The sequence below is a fragment of the Mus caroli genome, chromosome 12, assembly GCF_900094665.2.
Source record: "Mus caroli chromosome 12, CAROLI_EIJ_v1.1, whole genome shotgun sequence".
Taxonomy (NCBI): domain Eukaryota; kingdom Metazoa; phylum Chordata; class Mammalia; order Rodentia; family Muridae; genus Mus; species Mus caroli.
Window position 1 is genome coordinate 60,039,971 of NC_034581.1, and position 16,959 is coordinate 60,056,929.

At 38.2% G+C, this 16,959-nt stretch overlaps 2 protein-coding genes across 3 annotated transcripts in view; one reads left to right on the forward strand and one right to left on the reverse strand.

Annotated features, from left to right (window-relative positions):
* Fancm (FA complementation group M) overlaps positions 1–7,309 on the forward strand; it is a 57,466-nt gene extending 50,157 nt beyond the window's left edge. For both annotated transcript variants that reach the window (XM_021179626.2, XM_029484735.1), the window contains 2 exons: positions 1,233–1,524; positions 5,169–7,309. In XM_021179626.2, coding sequence (XP_021035285.1) covers positions 1,233–1,524; positions 5,169–5,331 — 455 coding nt within the window. In that variant the 3' untranslated portion in view covers positions 5,332–7,309. The remainder of the gene's footprint in view (positions 1–1,232; positions 1,525–5,168) is intronic.
* Positions 7,310–8,029: 720 nt separating this feature from the next.
* The window catches only part of Mis18bp1 (MIS18 binding protein 1), a 41,640-nt gene continuing 32,710 nt past the window's right edge, over positions 8,030–16,959 (reverse strand). The window contains exons 10-14 of the mRNA XM_021179176.2: positions 16,006–16,163; positions 13,760–13,911; positions 11,652–11,751; positions 8,811–8,865; positions 8,030–8,632 (exon numbers count right to left, since the gene is read on the reverse strand). Of these exons, the coding sequence (XP_021034835.1) occupies positions 8,538–8,632; positions 8,811–8,865; positions 11,652–11,751; positions 13,760–13,911; positions 16,006–16,163 (560 nt within the window). The 3' untranslated portion in view covers positions 8,030–8,537. The remainder of the gene's footprint in view (positions 8,633–8,810; positions 8,866–11,651; positions 11,752–13,759; positions 13,912–16,005; positions 16,164–16,959) is intronic.

Sequence of the window (16,959 nt, forward strand, 5' to 3'; positions counted from 1 at the left end):
GTATCTCAATGAGGCTTATGAAGACTGAAGAGTAAGAAACCAAAGGAAAAGAAGACCGATCGTAAGAAAAGATGAATTCCTTAAACAGTACAGCCATGGGAAGAAAGAGGGCTAAAAGGCTTAGGAGTCAGGGTTGGTGGGGTGGGTAGGAAGAAGAGCTGAGTTACTCCAGGATGAACAGCTTCTTTGTTGCAGGACAGTAAGTGTTTGTATAATTAGGAGTATAAGTGGTGGTGTACATGACAGAAAAAGGTAAACATGGGAAAACTGGATTTACACAGGTCACTGAAACAGGTACCTAGGTTGCACCTACAAATGCAAGATTGGAAGTATAGCTCCAGGATTTCTCTGGTAGTAGCTTAATCATTGGAGGATCTGTGAATAACAAGTTTTTAGTGTTGATGAGATGCTTGTTTGCCCTGCTCATCTCACGGTGTTATAAGGATGAAATAAGCTGTCTTATTGAAAGCTGTCATGGAAAGATTGGGAAACTTAAGTAAAAGGAAATAGTTGGTTTTTTGAGAAACACTAGTTTAGAAATTGGACAGCATCTCCTTCCTCATGCTTCCATGGTGGGTTCCTACCATGTTCCTTGGTTGTACCTTGCATAAGCCACTTCACCTTTCAGAAATGTGCTCCGTTTGTTGTTCTTTCCCTAGTTGGAATAGCTTAAAACAAAGTACAAAGTAATATGGTAGAAATACTGGAAAACTAACTTTCTGATGAGCTTAATGTAAGGTAACATTAGAAGGGCAATCAGGTATCTTTTTAGTCACTGGAATTAAATAGACAATTTTATATCAACTAAGTCAATATTTAATGACCTTTTTTTGTAAGTTAATTTCAGATCAGATATTGAGAATCAATTTAAAGCTTAATTGTAGTTTCTCATTAGTAAAAGGTACCACTCACTAACTCAGTGATGAGATGGTAGAATTTCATAATAAAGAATATCAACTATTCTCCCTGATTTTTAAAAAAGATTTATTTATTTATTCATTTATTTATTTCATGTATGTGAGTGCACTGTCACTATCTTCAGACACATCAGAAGAGGGCATCGGATCCCATTACAGATGGTTGCGAGCCACCATGTGGTTGCTGGGAATTGAACTCAGGACCTCTTGAAGAACAGTCAATGCTCTTAACCGCTGAGCCATCTATGTCTCCAGCCCCCTTCTCCCTGATTTTATCATTAAACTTTTCATTTTCTCTGAATGTGAAAATTTTAGGAGACACATCAAAAAAATTTAGAAGAACGAAGTGCTATGACAGTTTGCTGACTGCCTTAGTTGGCGCCGGAATCCGAATCCTTTTCAGCTCTGGACAAGAAGAAACTGCAGATTTACTAAAGGAGCTGTCATTGGTGGAACAAAGAAAGAATGTTGGTATTCATATCCCAGCAGTGCTAAACACTAGTAAACTTGAAGCACTTCCATTCTATTTAAGTATTCCTGGTGTAAGTTACGTCACAGCCTTAAATATGTGTCACCAGTTTTCATCTGTGAAAAAGATGGCTAACAGGTATGTCTATCTTACTAGTATTTTTAAATGGTTACTATTTTTTTTTTTTGGTTTTTCGAGACAGGGTTTCTCTGTGTAGCCCTGGCTGTCCTGGCACTCACTTTGTAGACCAGGCTGGCCTCGAACTCAGAAATCCGCCTGCCTCTGCCTCCCGAGTGCTGGGATTAAAGGCGTGCGCCACCACGCCCGGCTGGTTACTATTTTTTTTAATTGCATTTGTATGTGTGTGTGTGTGTGTGTGTGTGTGTGCACGCATGCATCTCTCTGCCTACCACAGTGTATATATATATATATATATAGGGATATAGGGATAAAACCTAAGTGATCAGGCTCAGCAGCACACACATTTACCCATCTTGATGAAGGCAAATTCTTTCTCCTAGGAGTCATTAGTTACCTGTTCTTTGTGAATGGACCCTGGGAAAAATTTCCCCTTGCACATTAGCATGTCCATTGATCCTGTCTTGTTCAAGTCTTATTTATGCAGTCATTTCTATCTCATCTTTATCCATCCTTGTACTGGTCCAGCTTCTCACCTTGTCTTCCTGCTGAGATACTTTGTCCTGTCCATGATCCCATTGCCAGACTTCCCATGGAGCTTAGTTTTCATTTCCAGTATTTCAGGTTGGTTTGTCTTCACTATTTTTGTTATTGTTGTTTTTCTTGTATCCTTCTTTTGTATTTGCATTACCTTATCTCATTCAGCTGTTTATGTTCCAAATGAGTTTAATCTTTGAGCATGTTTACAATCATTATTTTGAGTTCTGTCTGGGATCTCATCTAACATTCTCACTAGATGCCATTATTATATATCTAGGAATTCCTGGAGTTGTCTTGGATTTTGTGTTTATTCTTCCATGTGTATGCATGTTACTCTTTCCTTGCTTTTATCATATATACTATGTCCATGTAATGAGTGTAAAATCTTGTCTTAAAGATTAAAAATCATATATCTCATTTCTCTGGTTACTAATAAAGCTTTTTTATTTTATTTTATTTACATATTCTTGATTTCTTTCTTTTTTTTCTTTTTTTTTTTGGTTTTTGGTTTTTGAGACAGGGTTTCTCTGTGTGGCTCTGGCTGTCCTGGAACTCACTCTGTAGACCAGGCTGGCTTCAAACTCAGAAATCTGCCTGCCTCTGCCTCCCTGGGATTAAAGGTATGCACTACCACCGCCCGGCTCTTTTTCTTTTTTTATTGGATATTGTCTTTATTTACATTTTAAATGTTATTCCCTTAACCCCGCCCCCTCCAGAAATTCCCTATCCCATCCCCTCCCCCTGCTTCTATGAGGGTTGTCCCTCAGCCACCCACTCCCACCTCTCCCGCCCTGGCATTCCTCTACACTGATCCATGTAATGACTATAAAATCTTGTCTTGAGACATTTCTCTGGTTACTAAGTTGGAAATCTGTTTTTATTTAAAATATAATTGTGTCATTTCCCCCTTTCCTTCCTGTCCCTCTCATGTCACCTTGCTCCTCCCACTCTCATATTGATGGCCTCTACTTTGTTGTACACATACACAAAACTATATAAATATAACCTTCTGAGTTGATATTACTTATGATTTCAGCGCTGACCACTTGAATCAACTAATTGGGGCCCATCCCTGGAAGAGAGTAATTGTCCCTCTCTCTGAAGTCATTAGTTGCCTATAGTTCTTAGTCTGTGGGTATGGCCTTGAAACATTTCCCCCCTCCCACGTTAGTACGTCTGTTGGTACTTACTTCTTTAGGTACTGTTTAAGTCACCATGGGTGTAGCTTCCCTGTCATTTCTAGGAGACACAATCTCACAGATTTCCTATCCTCTGGCTGTTGCTATCTTTTTACCCCCTTTCCTGATATAATAATTTTATTAATAGTAATTTATATTAATATGATTATATTAATATAATTATACATAATTTATAGTTTGTCAGGAACCATCATAGGAGTAGCTAAAACCTACCAAGGATCTTTGCTAAAATTAATTTTTTCCTGGGCCTTGCCTACCAGAGCAAATCTGTTGTAGATTTTAATACAAGGCAGGCCCATCTCAGGAAGATCAACTGCTAGTTATTAGCTTCTATGATGGCTCCTTAGATCTTCTCCTGTGATGGTTCCTGACAGCAGTATTATATATAAATAATATAAATACTTATATAAATATATACATACATATATTTCACTTATATATTTTATATAATTATACACATATGTGTGTATAAATATGGATGTGTGTGTATGTGTGTGTATGTATGTATGCTTTGCCTCCATGTGTGTCAAGCCCCCAGGTTGTACTGGAGTAACAGTTGAACCACAGTTCAACAGTTGGATGCTGAGAATTGAACCTGGTTCTTCTAGAAGAGTGGCCAGTCCTCTCAACCATCTCCCATTCCCTAGAAGAAGCTTCTTTGTTGAGGACTGAGAGTTATGTGTGGGTATAAGGTTGAGTTGTAAAATCTGGTTATGAATTGCGCTCTCCCTGTAAAGCAGTGAGTTGGATCTCACCTAAGGTCCAGGACCTAAGTAGCCATAGTTGGTTGACTAGGTTCACGTATCAGGCATGATTTCTCTCCTGTAGAATGTGCAGTTAAACAGCTTTTGGCTAACAAGATATGAGTGCCACTAACTATTGCACCTTTGGAGATACCTTGCCATGCTAGTTAGTCCACTGTGGTCCATAGGCATCATATCTAGGTAGAGGGCTAGCTACTGTCTGGTACTATGATGTTGATCTAGGGGAGGAGATTTCAGGTCAGATCCTACTTGAATCTTCTGAGGTCTGGGTCCTAAATGTGTGGAGTTTTCAGCATCAGGGGCTTGCATAACTTAAACCTCTGAGAGGCAATGAGGGGTCACATCAATGGCCTCTATTGTTATAGGAGTCCCTTGTCTTCCTCTAACTACTGAAAGGAAGTTTCTCATGCCTGCCACTAGCTAGGGTTCTTTTAGTTTGTCTGTGGCTCTTTTGGGAAGCACTGTCATCCATACTGGCATAACATCACTTAAGCTATATTTATCTTGTATACATATGTACTATATGCTATCTTAGGTAAATGTAAAATAGAATTCTACAAGGCTTCTAGAAGGCATTTTGCAATTTAGGTTCCCTCTCGCCAGGTGGCTCGAAGTTTTTGAAGTTGACAACAAAAACTAACCTACATACCTTCCTTCTCAGAGGTATCAACCCCCAGTCACCTAAGGACTTTCCCCAAAGTCACCACCTTTTAAAGGTCCAGTCTTCCAATACCGACAATCTCAGCTTCAGGGCCCTACAAATGAGTACTTTGAGAAAGATTTCAGAGATGTTGATGCCAATGCAGGTCTGAAGTTTTGCATTTTTGTAGCTGACTGAGACATCCCGTTCTGTAGCCTTGGAACCATGTAGATCGTGCTTTCCAAATGCTGGGACTGTAGGAATGCACTGCCATGCCCAGTGTATTGATGAAGGTTTAAACAAAATAAGCTTTCGTGCTGTTGGCCTAATGCTATTAACTCCATGTTTAGTAGAGGAGGAAGTTTGGAGTGTGCTGGTAACTAAGTGAAGCACCTCCTATCAGCTAGGCCAATGTTCTGCCACTGAGGTACATCTCTATCATGAGCCATGAGAAAAATAGTAATTTCATAAAAGCCAAGTTCACTGTTTCTTTGTTTTCAGCTCCCCTGAAGAAATCGCCACATGTGCGCAAGTAACTCATCAAAAGGCTGAAGAGATCTATAAATATATTCACTATATATTTGACATGCAAATGTTACCAAATGATCTTAACCAGGAAAGACAAAACCCTGATACATGCTTAACACTTGGAGTCGCTATGTAAGAACTCTCATAATGCTAATGTATTTCAATAATCATCGTAGTTTGAGATGACCAGTTTAAAATATGTAAAAATTTCATCTCTTAATGATCTTTAGATTATATATACTTTTTATTTATAGACTATATATTTTTAAAAGGAAACCTTTGATGTTCCATAGTCATTTTGATTAGACTGTGAAACCAATTTTTATTGAATAAATCAAGGCTATATGAAAGGTTTGGTTCCGAGTGATTTAAGCATCTAAGTAAGCCAAAGGGCTGGAAGCTGCACAAGCCTGACAACCTCAGTTCATCCCTGTGCTGGCTGGTCTTATGTCAATTTAAGCTATCTGAAAGGAGGGAAACTACTGTAAGTAGTTATTGATGGAGTGGACCCAGCCCATTGTTGGTACTATCCCTGGGCTGCTGGTCCTGGGGTCTAAGAAAGCAAGGTGAGCAAGTCATGTGAAGCAGGCCAATAAGCAGCATCCCTCCATGGCCTCTGCATCAGCTCCTGCCTCTAAGTGCAAGCCCTGCTTGGATTCCTGTCCTCACTTCCTCCAACGAAGAGACTATAATCTGGAAATATAAGCCAAGTAAACCCTTCCTTCCACAGCTTGACTTTTGGTTATGGTGTTGCATCGCAGCAATAGAAACCCTAAGACAATACAGTGCTGGGGACTTCGGAAAATGGAGGCTATCGGGAGTTTGCAAATGCCCTATCAGGATGGCAAAGTTGGTGAGCTCCATGTTCATCGGAGAACTTTCTGGCCACCATACAAATAATGCTTGCCTGTGTGTTCACATCTACATTCATACACAGAAAAGATGAGTCATCTTTGATGACATACTCCTGGAATACCAGCACATTGTAGGCCAAGGCAGTAGGCACATGTGATAAGGCTAGCCTTGGCCTTAACAAGATCCTGTCTCAAAAGAGATGTAAGATGTATTTTAGAATTTTTCCAAGAATTAAGTACTATGATTTATTATTGGCAAAAACTTTATAAATAATTTGTGCTGTATGTGAATTATGTAACATTTTAAGTGTACTAAGTCTAGGACCTGAAGAGATGGCGCAGAGGTTAAAAGCATACACTGCTCTTGTATGTCCAGCACCCCCATCAGGTAACTTAGAACTGCCTAACTCCAGCTTCAGTGTATCTAAAGTCTCTGGCCTTCTTAGGCAGTGCACTGACATTGTACAGACATGTGTGTACTAAATCGTGCATACTGAGTAAAATAGATGTGAAACATATGATCTAATAAAGTCAAATGTTTAATAAGTATATCATTACCACCAAATAAACCTTCCATCCAACTGTAGTCCAATATTTAACATGAACTTTTGTTTTGACCCATGCCATATGTATTTTAAGATATGCCTCTGTTTATATGTGCAATAAATAGGAGACTTTCCCCTTCTTCATACTTTCTCCAGTCCCAGCAGACATACTTCATCCTATATCTGACAGAAACTTCAGAACTCATCTATTTCAATTTGTGTTGTTATCATCATAAAAATGAGGCCTTGAAACTAGCTTGTTCATGTTTACACTACCCAGATATATTTTTTATTTTTTTAGCAAAAGCTACTCAATTCTGAATTTTGGTCATCTGGGATAATTTTAAAACCTGCCCTCCTACATACCACTGATCTCTTCTGTTCAAAACTATGTTTATGTTCAGCTGGTGGGCAGTTAGCAATTACTTCTCAGATCCAAAATCACATATTCTATATCTATGCATTTAAAAAAATTTGCTAGCTGTAAAGGAAATTTAATGGCTTTCTTCTAAAACATTTCCTATCACCCTGAACACAGCATCATGTTATATATTGACAACTCAAACTACATTCTCTTTAGGGTGACTCTAAAACCTTTCTTTTGTTCTACAGCTAGCAATAACTACAGGTTACTTGGGAGAGAGGTATGGGATTGAACCTGGTACTTTCTGCATGGCAGACAAGTGTTCTAACAGCTGTCTCCAGCCTCCTCCCTTCACTTGTTAAGAACTTTTTTTTTTTGTATTTTACAAACATTTATTCATGTTTTCTTTGTGATTGTGTGTGTGTGTGTGTGTGTATGTGTCCTCTATAAGAGCAGCAAGTACTCCTTAATTTTGTTTTTGAAACAGGGTCTTAGTTGTCCAGGTTGCCCTCAAACTTGAAGTTCCTCCTGCCTCAATTTCCTGAGTAGCTGGTATTAATTACATGGCTAAATCACCTAGCCTAGGAACTGGCTTAATTAAAAACCTTGTTCTACATAGAGAGGCCCTAGGCAGCCCAGCTACACAGTAAGAACCAAGAGACTAGAGAGAGAGAGAGACACAGAGTGTCAAATAGGAATGAATGAGTTACTTTTGACTATAAGTTCCAGTGTGTTGTTAGGAAGCAGTAACAAAATGCTTTATTTTCAAAAAACAAAACAACAAATCCAGAAACAAATATTTCACAAATGTACATTTTTATTTGTGCAGTCTAACTAGATTCAAAGGGTGGATGAATACATACTACCATAGCAGAGGACAAATAACTTAGGGGAAACATTAAAACAACGGCAGAAGGCAAGTTACCTTTTGAAGCGGTAAGAAAGGGAAACCCTGCTCATTATGGCATTGTAAGTCCTTGTAAGGGTGGATCTATCAGATAGATATAGCAGGGCTGAAGAATACAACAGAACCTGTCCTCAGCTTTCTTTATAAAATAATAAAGAACAATGAATTAGAGGTGAAGTTTTCACAAACAGACCAACATCCAGTAAAAAAATTAAGAAAAACTATCAGAAGAAAAAGCAGGTCAAACATAAAGACCAGGTAAAACAGTTTGAATGACATAATTTAAACAGAAGGAACCCTGGCTTGTAATTCCAGGCTGCATGATGCTAAAAGTTTTCATTCTAATATCTTCCAGTCCACAATCTTAACTCTGGCCCCTTACCTCTCCTCATTTAAGACATGATTACTAAAAAGAAAACAGGCTTGGATGTTCTCAAGAGACTGAACTTTATATACTTTAATATTACAAACATAAAATTTACAAATGCATACACAGGCAAAGTAACTGTAAGCTGTAGTTCTGAGGGATGCTCTATAGGGGGTTTAACCTTGCATACAAACATAAGACATTTTTGGGAAACAAATCTGCATTCCCTTATTACAAAGAAAATAGTCACCATGTGAGGATAAAAGTATATTCTGCTTGATGGTAAAATTCCTGCAAGTCGTCTATCAGTCAGAATTGGAAAAGTAATAATCTTTCTCTTCTTCATCTGATTCTGTATCATCAATGAAATACTTCGAAATATCAGTGTTTTTACCTAAATCTGTAAAGAAAAATTTAATGAAAAGGATTAATCAATTTCCAGCCACTTTAACAGAACTGAAAACAACTCCAAGAAACTAAATGATACATGTGTCTAGTTGAGATCAGTTAGATTTAATTCCATCAAATTGAGATCATATTATAATGGAACTAAGCTATAAAATAAAGAAATACAATACCTTTGTTAAACAGAGCTTTCCGTGTTGGTGGTGGAGATGAGAGATCAGTTTTAACCTATAAAAAAGTGCATGTTAATAGCAAAGTTGTATCTCCTGTGATACCTCATAGATGAGAAATCGAGTATGCTTTTCCCCATAACCTTAAACGTGGACCTGTTACATCACTTTTACTCACTAAAGAAAACTAATTCTTGAGTTTATCCAGAACAGAACCATAATTTAATGTTGTTTCCCACTGTTGGCAAACATTTATATATAAGAAAATATTATAAACTAATAATGTTACATAAGGCCAAGGATATCTCCAACCTATCAAAGTTGCCCAAATGTACTCAGTACTTACTTAGCATCTTAGTCTAGAATGCTCTATTAGTACCTCTGTGTGATGAGGCAATCACAGTAGTTTACTTCTCGTAACTGCTCAGTCACAGCCGTTGCCATTATCCAAACTGGCATAGATTAGAAAGTCTAGTCACTTGCTTAGTGTAATAAGGCTGGTACTGCTTATTAGACTGTGAAATGGTACACAAAACTCTTTACTCTTCCCATGCTAACACACTGGCTACGCACCAGACTATGAAAAGAATCCAATAAATCACAATTTTGTACATTGCTCAATTTCAACATAATAAGAAAAATAACCAAGTAAGTGTGGTGGCTCATGCCAGTCCTTGGGAGACAGAGCCAGGCAGATCTTAAGTTCAAGCCCAACATGGCTGACAATGGGAGTTCCTGGACAATCATGACTACACAAAGACACCCTATCTCAAAAACAGGAAAGAAGGGAGGAAAGGAGGGAAGAGAGATGGGGGTTTCTAACAGAAAAGACCCTAAGATATATAAGAATTTACCTCTTCTCATTTAGTAGAGAGAACTATCAAGTGTATTAATTTCAGTGCTGATCCATGCACAGATTAACAGTGTGGATATCATCTAGTGATTATTAGAAATACAAATTTCTCAAGTCTATTGCATCATAAAGTCAGAACTTTAAATAACTTCAGTGAACATTTAAATTCAGGAAACATTGACTTAGAGTACTTTCTGAATGCAAGCAACCAAAAAAAGCAAAAACAAAAACCAAACAAACAAAAAACAAAGCCAAACAAAACAAACCAAAAAAACAAAAAATGGACTAGCCGTCTAGTCTTGGATTTGTGTTCCAAGGCTTTGCTACCAATGTTAATTTTCGGACTTCTGCAGTAAGTTTGATTCTCATTTAAGGCTATGAAACTGAAGAACACCAAGACTCTGAAGAGCAATCTGCTATTTCACTTCTGAAGCAGACTTCTTAAGAAATGAGCTGGGGCTGGAGAGATGGCTCAGCGGTTAAGAGCACTGGCTGCTTGCTCTTCCTGAGCAAGGTCCTGAGGTCTTTCGCTCAAATCCCAGCAACGACATGTTGGCTTACAACCATCTGTAATGAGATCTGATGCCCTCTTTTTTAATAAAAATGTTAAAAAAGAAAAAAAATATGAGCCACTAGATTCATTTCATAACAAGGTCTGCAATGAAGTATTCACTGTTTCTTGTGGCTAAGCTCATGAGGATGAATATGATTATATACTTCCAATCTAAGAAGAATTTGACTTAAGTGAATTTGTAGTATAAAGATTTCAAAGAAAGGAGGAGATGGCCATATCTGGTCTGAAGAATTACTTCCATAAGTCATCTCACAATTCATCTACATAAATTATTCTTTAAGATTACCTAAGTTGAAAGTAGAAAACTAAAAATTTAAAAGATAATTCAAAGGACTAAGAGCTAAGTAAATAAATAGGCCATGAATTTGAAAAGGGGCAAGTGGGTAGAAAAGGTTTGGAGGGAAGAACGAGAAGGGGAAATATGTAATTATTCTCGAAAATAAAAGAATTTTCATAAAAACTTGTCTTTTGACACTGCTGACTCCTGTAGCTATAATTGAACTCCATCTCCTGACCCTCTAAGTGCTGGAATGACTGGTCTGTTCCATTAGAGTCCAAGCTCTAAAGGATTCGTTTTTGAGATAGTACTAGGGATTAGACTCAGGGTCTATGTGCATACCAGAGAAATGCTCTACTACTAAGTCATGTTCCCACCAATCCAAACAGATGTGTCTTTTGTCCAGGCTCTATTCATTATTAAAACAACTTTCAATTAAAGTTTTCCTGTGTTTGGATTTTAAATACTCACTAAATCTAAAAGAATCTGAAGGGCTGGAGAGATGGCTCAGTGGTTAAGAGCACTGAATGCTCTTCCGAAGGTCCTGAGTTTAAATCCCAGCAATCACATGGTGGCTCACAACCATCCGTGATGAGATCTGACACCCTCTTCTGGTGCATCTAGTGCAAATCTTTAGACTGGAGTGAACAGGGCTGACCAGAGTGAGCAACCTTCATTCCCAGCAACCACATGATGGTGCACAACCACGAGTACAGCTACGGTGTTCTCATATACATAGATAAATATAAATAAAGAAAGAATCTGAAACTGTTTCAAAGCTATAAAAGACTGGATGAAATCCTCATTCTTTAAAAGCCATAAATCAGTCTGGAATCAGTTGTTGAGTAGGTACAGTATTTTCATATATTGCTTAAAATGTCCCTTCTGGACTGGTATTTTCCAATCAGATTTCAAATGAGAATTTTCACCCATGCATGTCTTGGTTCAGTTCCTTCAGTCTAGGAGCTCTCGTCTATACTCCTACAGTGCTATATATGCTTTCTTCACTACTAGCTTCATATTAGGATTAGTTTAGGTTGTAAGTTCCTGGAAGGCAGAGACGGTTATACAACTTATAATTACCACAGTTTATCAAGCATTATAACATATAGTGTAGGATAAATAATAAAACACACTTACTGTTTTTTTCCTAATGTTGCCCCAGACAAGGCCACCATTACTTTTGCCATATTTTTTAGCATTTTTTTGCATTTGGTAAACATATCTATCACAATTATTCCTGTATAAATATAAAATAATATACCAAGATGTCAAATCAACATTATCATGTTAAACAGCAATCAATAAAAGTCTAAAATTTTCTTAACTATACTCAAAAGACTATAGTAGAAAACTCTGTTTTGCTAATTGGTCACTATCCTACTGTGGCTGTTTGAAGAAGAATGGCCCCCATATTCTTATAGATTTGAAAGCTTAGTCATCAGTGGTGGCATTACATGAGAAGGGTTGGAGGGAGTATGTGACTGGGGGTGGGCTTTGGGGTTTTAAAAGCCCAAACCAAGCCCTAGGTCTTTGCCGTTTCCTGCTGATCTGGATGTAGAACTCTAGCTACTTCTCCAGCACCATGTCTGCTAGCAAGCCACCATGCCCCTGCCATAATAATGAACTAATAAACATCTGAGATGGTAAGCAAGCCCCAATTAACTGCTTTCTTTTCTAAGAGTTGTAGTCAGAGTGTCTCTTCACAGCAAAAGACCAAGAGCTAGGGTACCATCTAGGTTTATCCCTAAGACTGTTCACTTCCTATTTTTACTACTTTTGTTGTTCACTTCCATTAATCGAAACCAAATGTCACAGTTGACCTTTTAGACATGCCTGGTATAAAAACTATCAATTTGGGCTGGTGAGATGGCTCAGTGGGTAAGAGCACCCGACTGCTCTTCCGAAGGTCCAGAGTTCAAATCCCAGCAACCACATGGTGGCTCACAACCACCCGAAATGAGATCTGACGCCCTCTTCTGGTGTGTCTGAAGACAGCTACAGTGTACTTACATATAATAAATAAATAAATCTTAAAAAAAAAAATATCAATTTACATCTTCCAATTATATCAAGTCCCAATCTAACTTAGCAAGTCTTTTCTTTTTATATAATTGTATTTCTTGTTTAACATACATAACTTAATCATAAACATTGTTGTACAAATGAATAAACCCACAGCTGCTAATATTTGCTTAGTGAATGATAGGTCTACCCAGATTAACACCCTATTGGTCTACTTTCCGAGCGATTGTTTGGTATAACAGACATTAAAGTTTTTCACTTTACAATAGTTCTCAAATTGTCATAAAAAGTAACCCTGTACACACGCACATCCCTTTTCACTTTTAGAGACAGTATCTTACTGTGTAGTCCTGCCTGTCCCCAAACTCAATGTTCTCTCTGTCTCGATTCCAAAGTGTTGGGATTAAAGGCATACTTAGCAAATTAACTTCTAGTTTCTTTGAACACTGCACTACAAAAGTAGGATTCCTGGGTCAATGTTCATGGTTATCGTAATAGATGCCAACAAATTGCAGCTGCACAGATAATACTGATTAATAGTTTTTCACTATCATGTTGTAAAAAAAGGGTTACTGTTTCACTGTTAATTTGCAGTAATGCTAAATATATTCCAGGGAACATTTTTTGTATTATGTTATATTCCTTTTACAAAGGTTTTAATTTATAGTATTAGTTTTAATTATGTGTGCATGTGGGAGTTGGGGTGGGGATTATGCACATGAGTGCACTGCTCATGGAGCTGCCATGAGTTTGGAATTGCCTGACTTGGGTGCCAGGATCCTAACTCAAGTTCCCTGTAAGAGCACTCAGTACTCTTTTCCCCATTGAGCCATTTCCCCAGACCCAGCAGAACAGTTTTTTCTCTGATCATCTTGATATTATAGACAGCGATTGGTGGCAGATAAAAAATAATATTAAATCTTTTCATTAGTGATTTATGGGTTTTGCATTTGAGTTAGAAAGATTGTTAATTCATAGTATAATACCACAAAGGATCACTATATATTTCAATTAAAATTATTCCACTTCCAATATTATACATTGAGATAACCCATAACTTGCTGAAACTAAACATGCTTAATTTTTAGGAACTATTTATTCTTCAGCTTTTTAAATGATAACTTCCCCTTGATGCTTTTAAGTTTATCAATTTACAAACTGTTTCAATGCTCTTGAATATTAAATTAACTTGACTATAAAATGAACATCACATTCACACTTACCTTTCTATAGAGGCTAGCATGCTGGGGCTGAAATGCTGACATTGTGGAGTAGTGCTTCTCAATGGTGAAGTAATAACTGATGATGGAGATGCTGGATCCCTGTCCATATCTAGCAGAAAATCATCATCTTGACTGTATTGAAAAGTTGGCAACTAGAAAACAAATATTTTCACCAAGTTCTCAAATTTATCTCATCACAAAATAATTTGTGGACTAAGTTGTTTTCCTCTATAATTTTTTCAAGTTTTATAATTAAAACTAATAGAACACAGAACAGACACTACAAAAACCATTTTCTCTTGTACAAAATAAACACAATTATACCTATTTCTAAAGGCTGTGGAGAACAGAGGTAGCCAAGTGTTTTCTAAGCATGTTAAAAGCTTTTAGTCTTTATGATCCATATAGTCCCAATAGTCTGTTACTGCAGTATGAAGGCTGTAATATACAATACAAAAGCAAACCACTATGTTCCACTAAAACTTTGTTTATAAAAACAGGTGAAAGGGCCACCAGGGCAGCACAGCCAGTAAAGATCCTTGTGTGAAGCTGGGTGACCTGCCCCAGGTAAAGGTTAAACTCACTGAGAAGTGGTGGAGACAGAGCCTAGAGCATTAGCACATATAATCACTAAGATACATACTGTACTGGCTGGTTTTGTGTGTCAACTTGACACAAGTTGGAGTTATCACAGAGAAAGGAGCCTCCCTTGAGGAAATACCTCCATGAGATCCAGCTGTAAGGCATTTTCTCAAATAGTGATCAAGCGTGGAGGTCCCCTTGTGGGTGGTGCCATCCCTGGGCTGGTAGTCCTGGATTGTATTAGAAAGCAAGCTGAGCAAGCCAGGGGAAGCAAGCCAGTAAAGAACACCCCTCCATAGCTTCTGCATCAGCTCCTGCTTCCTGACCTGCTTGAGTTCCAGTCCTGACTTCCTTTGGTGATGAACAGCAGTATGGAAGTGTAAGCTGAATAAACCCTTTCCTCCCCAACTTGTTTCTTGGTCATGATGTGTGCAGGAATAGAAATCCTGACTAAGATACATTCCTAGCTTTACATGTTGGCTTTAGATCTGCAATTTTGCTTAGTTTCTTCAGTTTTGGGGACTACATATAAAATCAGCACTCATCCCATCTAGTATTATGTTACTTCTTTATGAGACTCATGTAGACTAATTATATTTGTTGCAGGATATGTGGTCACACTGTGAACCCTGATATTGTGTCGAGTTACTGGAAAAGTCTGTGTCTAGTTATGGTGTGGTTCAGCCCTAGCACACACCTTTAATCCAGTCTTTCTGCTTATTGTAAACAGGATTAAATAATGTCAACCATAGATAAAGAGGCAGGGCAAACAACCAGTTGACAGGGAGTGAACATATGAAGCAAGAAGAAGGCAGGAGGACAGATAGATGCACAGGAAGAAGGGAGGCACATTCAATTTGAGGGGCTTTTGAAAAGGCAAGAAGGAGAGCTGCTTTTTCCTTTTGGGACATACAGAGGAAGAAAGTCAGCTGGGTGCTTTCTCTGTCTCTCAGAGCTACTGAATCTTTATTAGTAAAATTGAACATTTGAGATTTTGTTAAAACAACATTTATCACACGGATACCAAATCACACACACACACACACACACAAATATCACTTCGTTATATGGGAAACTCTTAAGCTCACAGAGCTGAGCCACCTGTCTCCGGTATGGCACTGTCTAGGTGCTGCAGCAACTGTGGCACTGCTGGCCTAGTTGGGTTCGTGAGGATGGCATCTGTGAGCATGAGGGATGGAAGTACAGAGGCCTCTGTCCCCTACAGCTGTATGCATTCCAACTTTGGTCTCTTATAAACCGGTATGGCACTGTTTAGGTGCTGCAGCAACAGTGGCACTGCTGGCCTAGTTGGGTTCATGAGGATGACATCTGTGAGCATGAGGGATGGAAGTACAGAGGCTTCTGTCCCCTACAGCTGTATGCATTCCAACTTTGGTCTCTTATAAAAGTCTAGGCTTTGGAAGTACACCTGGCTACCAGTTGCTTTGCTTAGTTTTGCGGAAGAAAAGTAATGTCAGGCATCTCGAGATGCCCTGGGCCCACTTCTTCACTTTTTATTCTCTTTGAAACACTCAAGAGCTGACTAGAAATTGGTAAGAATGGCAGATGTCTTCATATTTTTTGTTCATGTCTGTAAAGACTTTCTTATTAGTGATACGCACTAATATATAACAATGCAGATTTCATGCATTCAGCAATCTTACCTGAATTCTTTGTTTCTGCAAGGGTGTTGCAGTGAAAAAATCATCATGGTTGTCTTTTGCCAGATGTTCTAGGCAATCCCTCATTTGTCGTTTCCTTTTAAGAGTTCCCACTCTGGCAGTTATCTTAATAGTATTGTTATCAGCACTGTCTTTCTCACCTAAGAATCAATAAAACATTTTGATAATGAGTTGGTCATTTATGTTACCTGCTTTATAAAAGTAAAAGCAAAACAATTCTTTAAATACAGTTTTAAAGATTTATTTATTTTTTATTTATATGAGTACACTGTAGCTGTCTTCAGACACACTAGAAGAGTGCATTGGACCCCATTACTGATGGTTGTGAGCCACCATGTGGTTGCTGGGAACTGAACTCAGGACCTTTGGAAGAGCAGTCAGTGCTCTTAAACACTGAGCCATCTCTCCAGCTCCCTTTTAAATATACTTTTAAAGATTTATTTCATTTTATGTGTATGTGTGTTGCCAACATGAACTTCTGGATTTCCTATATGCCTACTTAGTGCTGCTGAAGGTCAAGAGAGAGCACTGGATCTCTTGGAACTGGCATTGTGGATGGTGTGAGCCACCATGTGAGTTTCTGGGAACCAACCCTGGACCGTCTGCAAACGTAACAAGTGCTCTCAAGCACTCAAGCGTCTCTCCAGCCCCACTCTCACTTTCTCAAAATTGTTTTGCCCTAAGAATGACTTAATTCCCATGTATTTCCTTATACAGACAAAGGGTGGCCAGCAAGATGACTCAGCAAGTAGAGGCACCCTTCTCCAATCCTGACAACCTGAGTTCAATAGCTGACCTCCATTTTTATGTCTTGGCACACACACACACACACAAACAAGCATACACATACACAAATAAGTGCTACAAAAATTTTAAATTAAAGAAAAAAAAAAAAAAAGACCAAAGGTAAGAGGCAACCTCCCATCTAAAACTTTT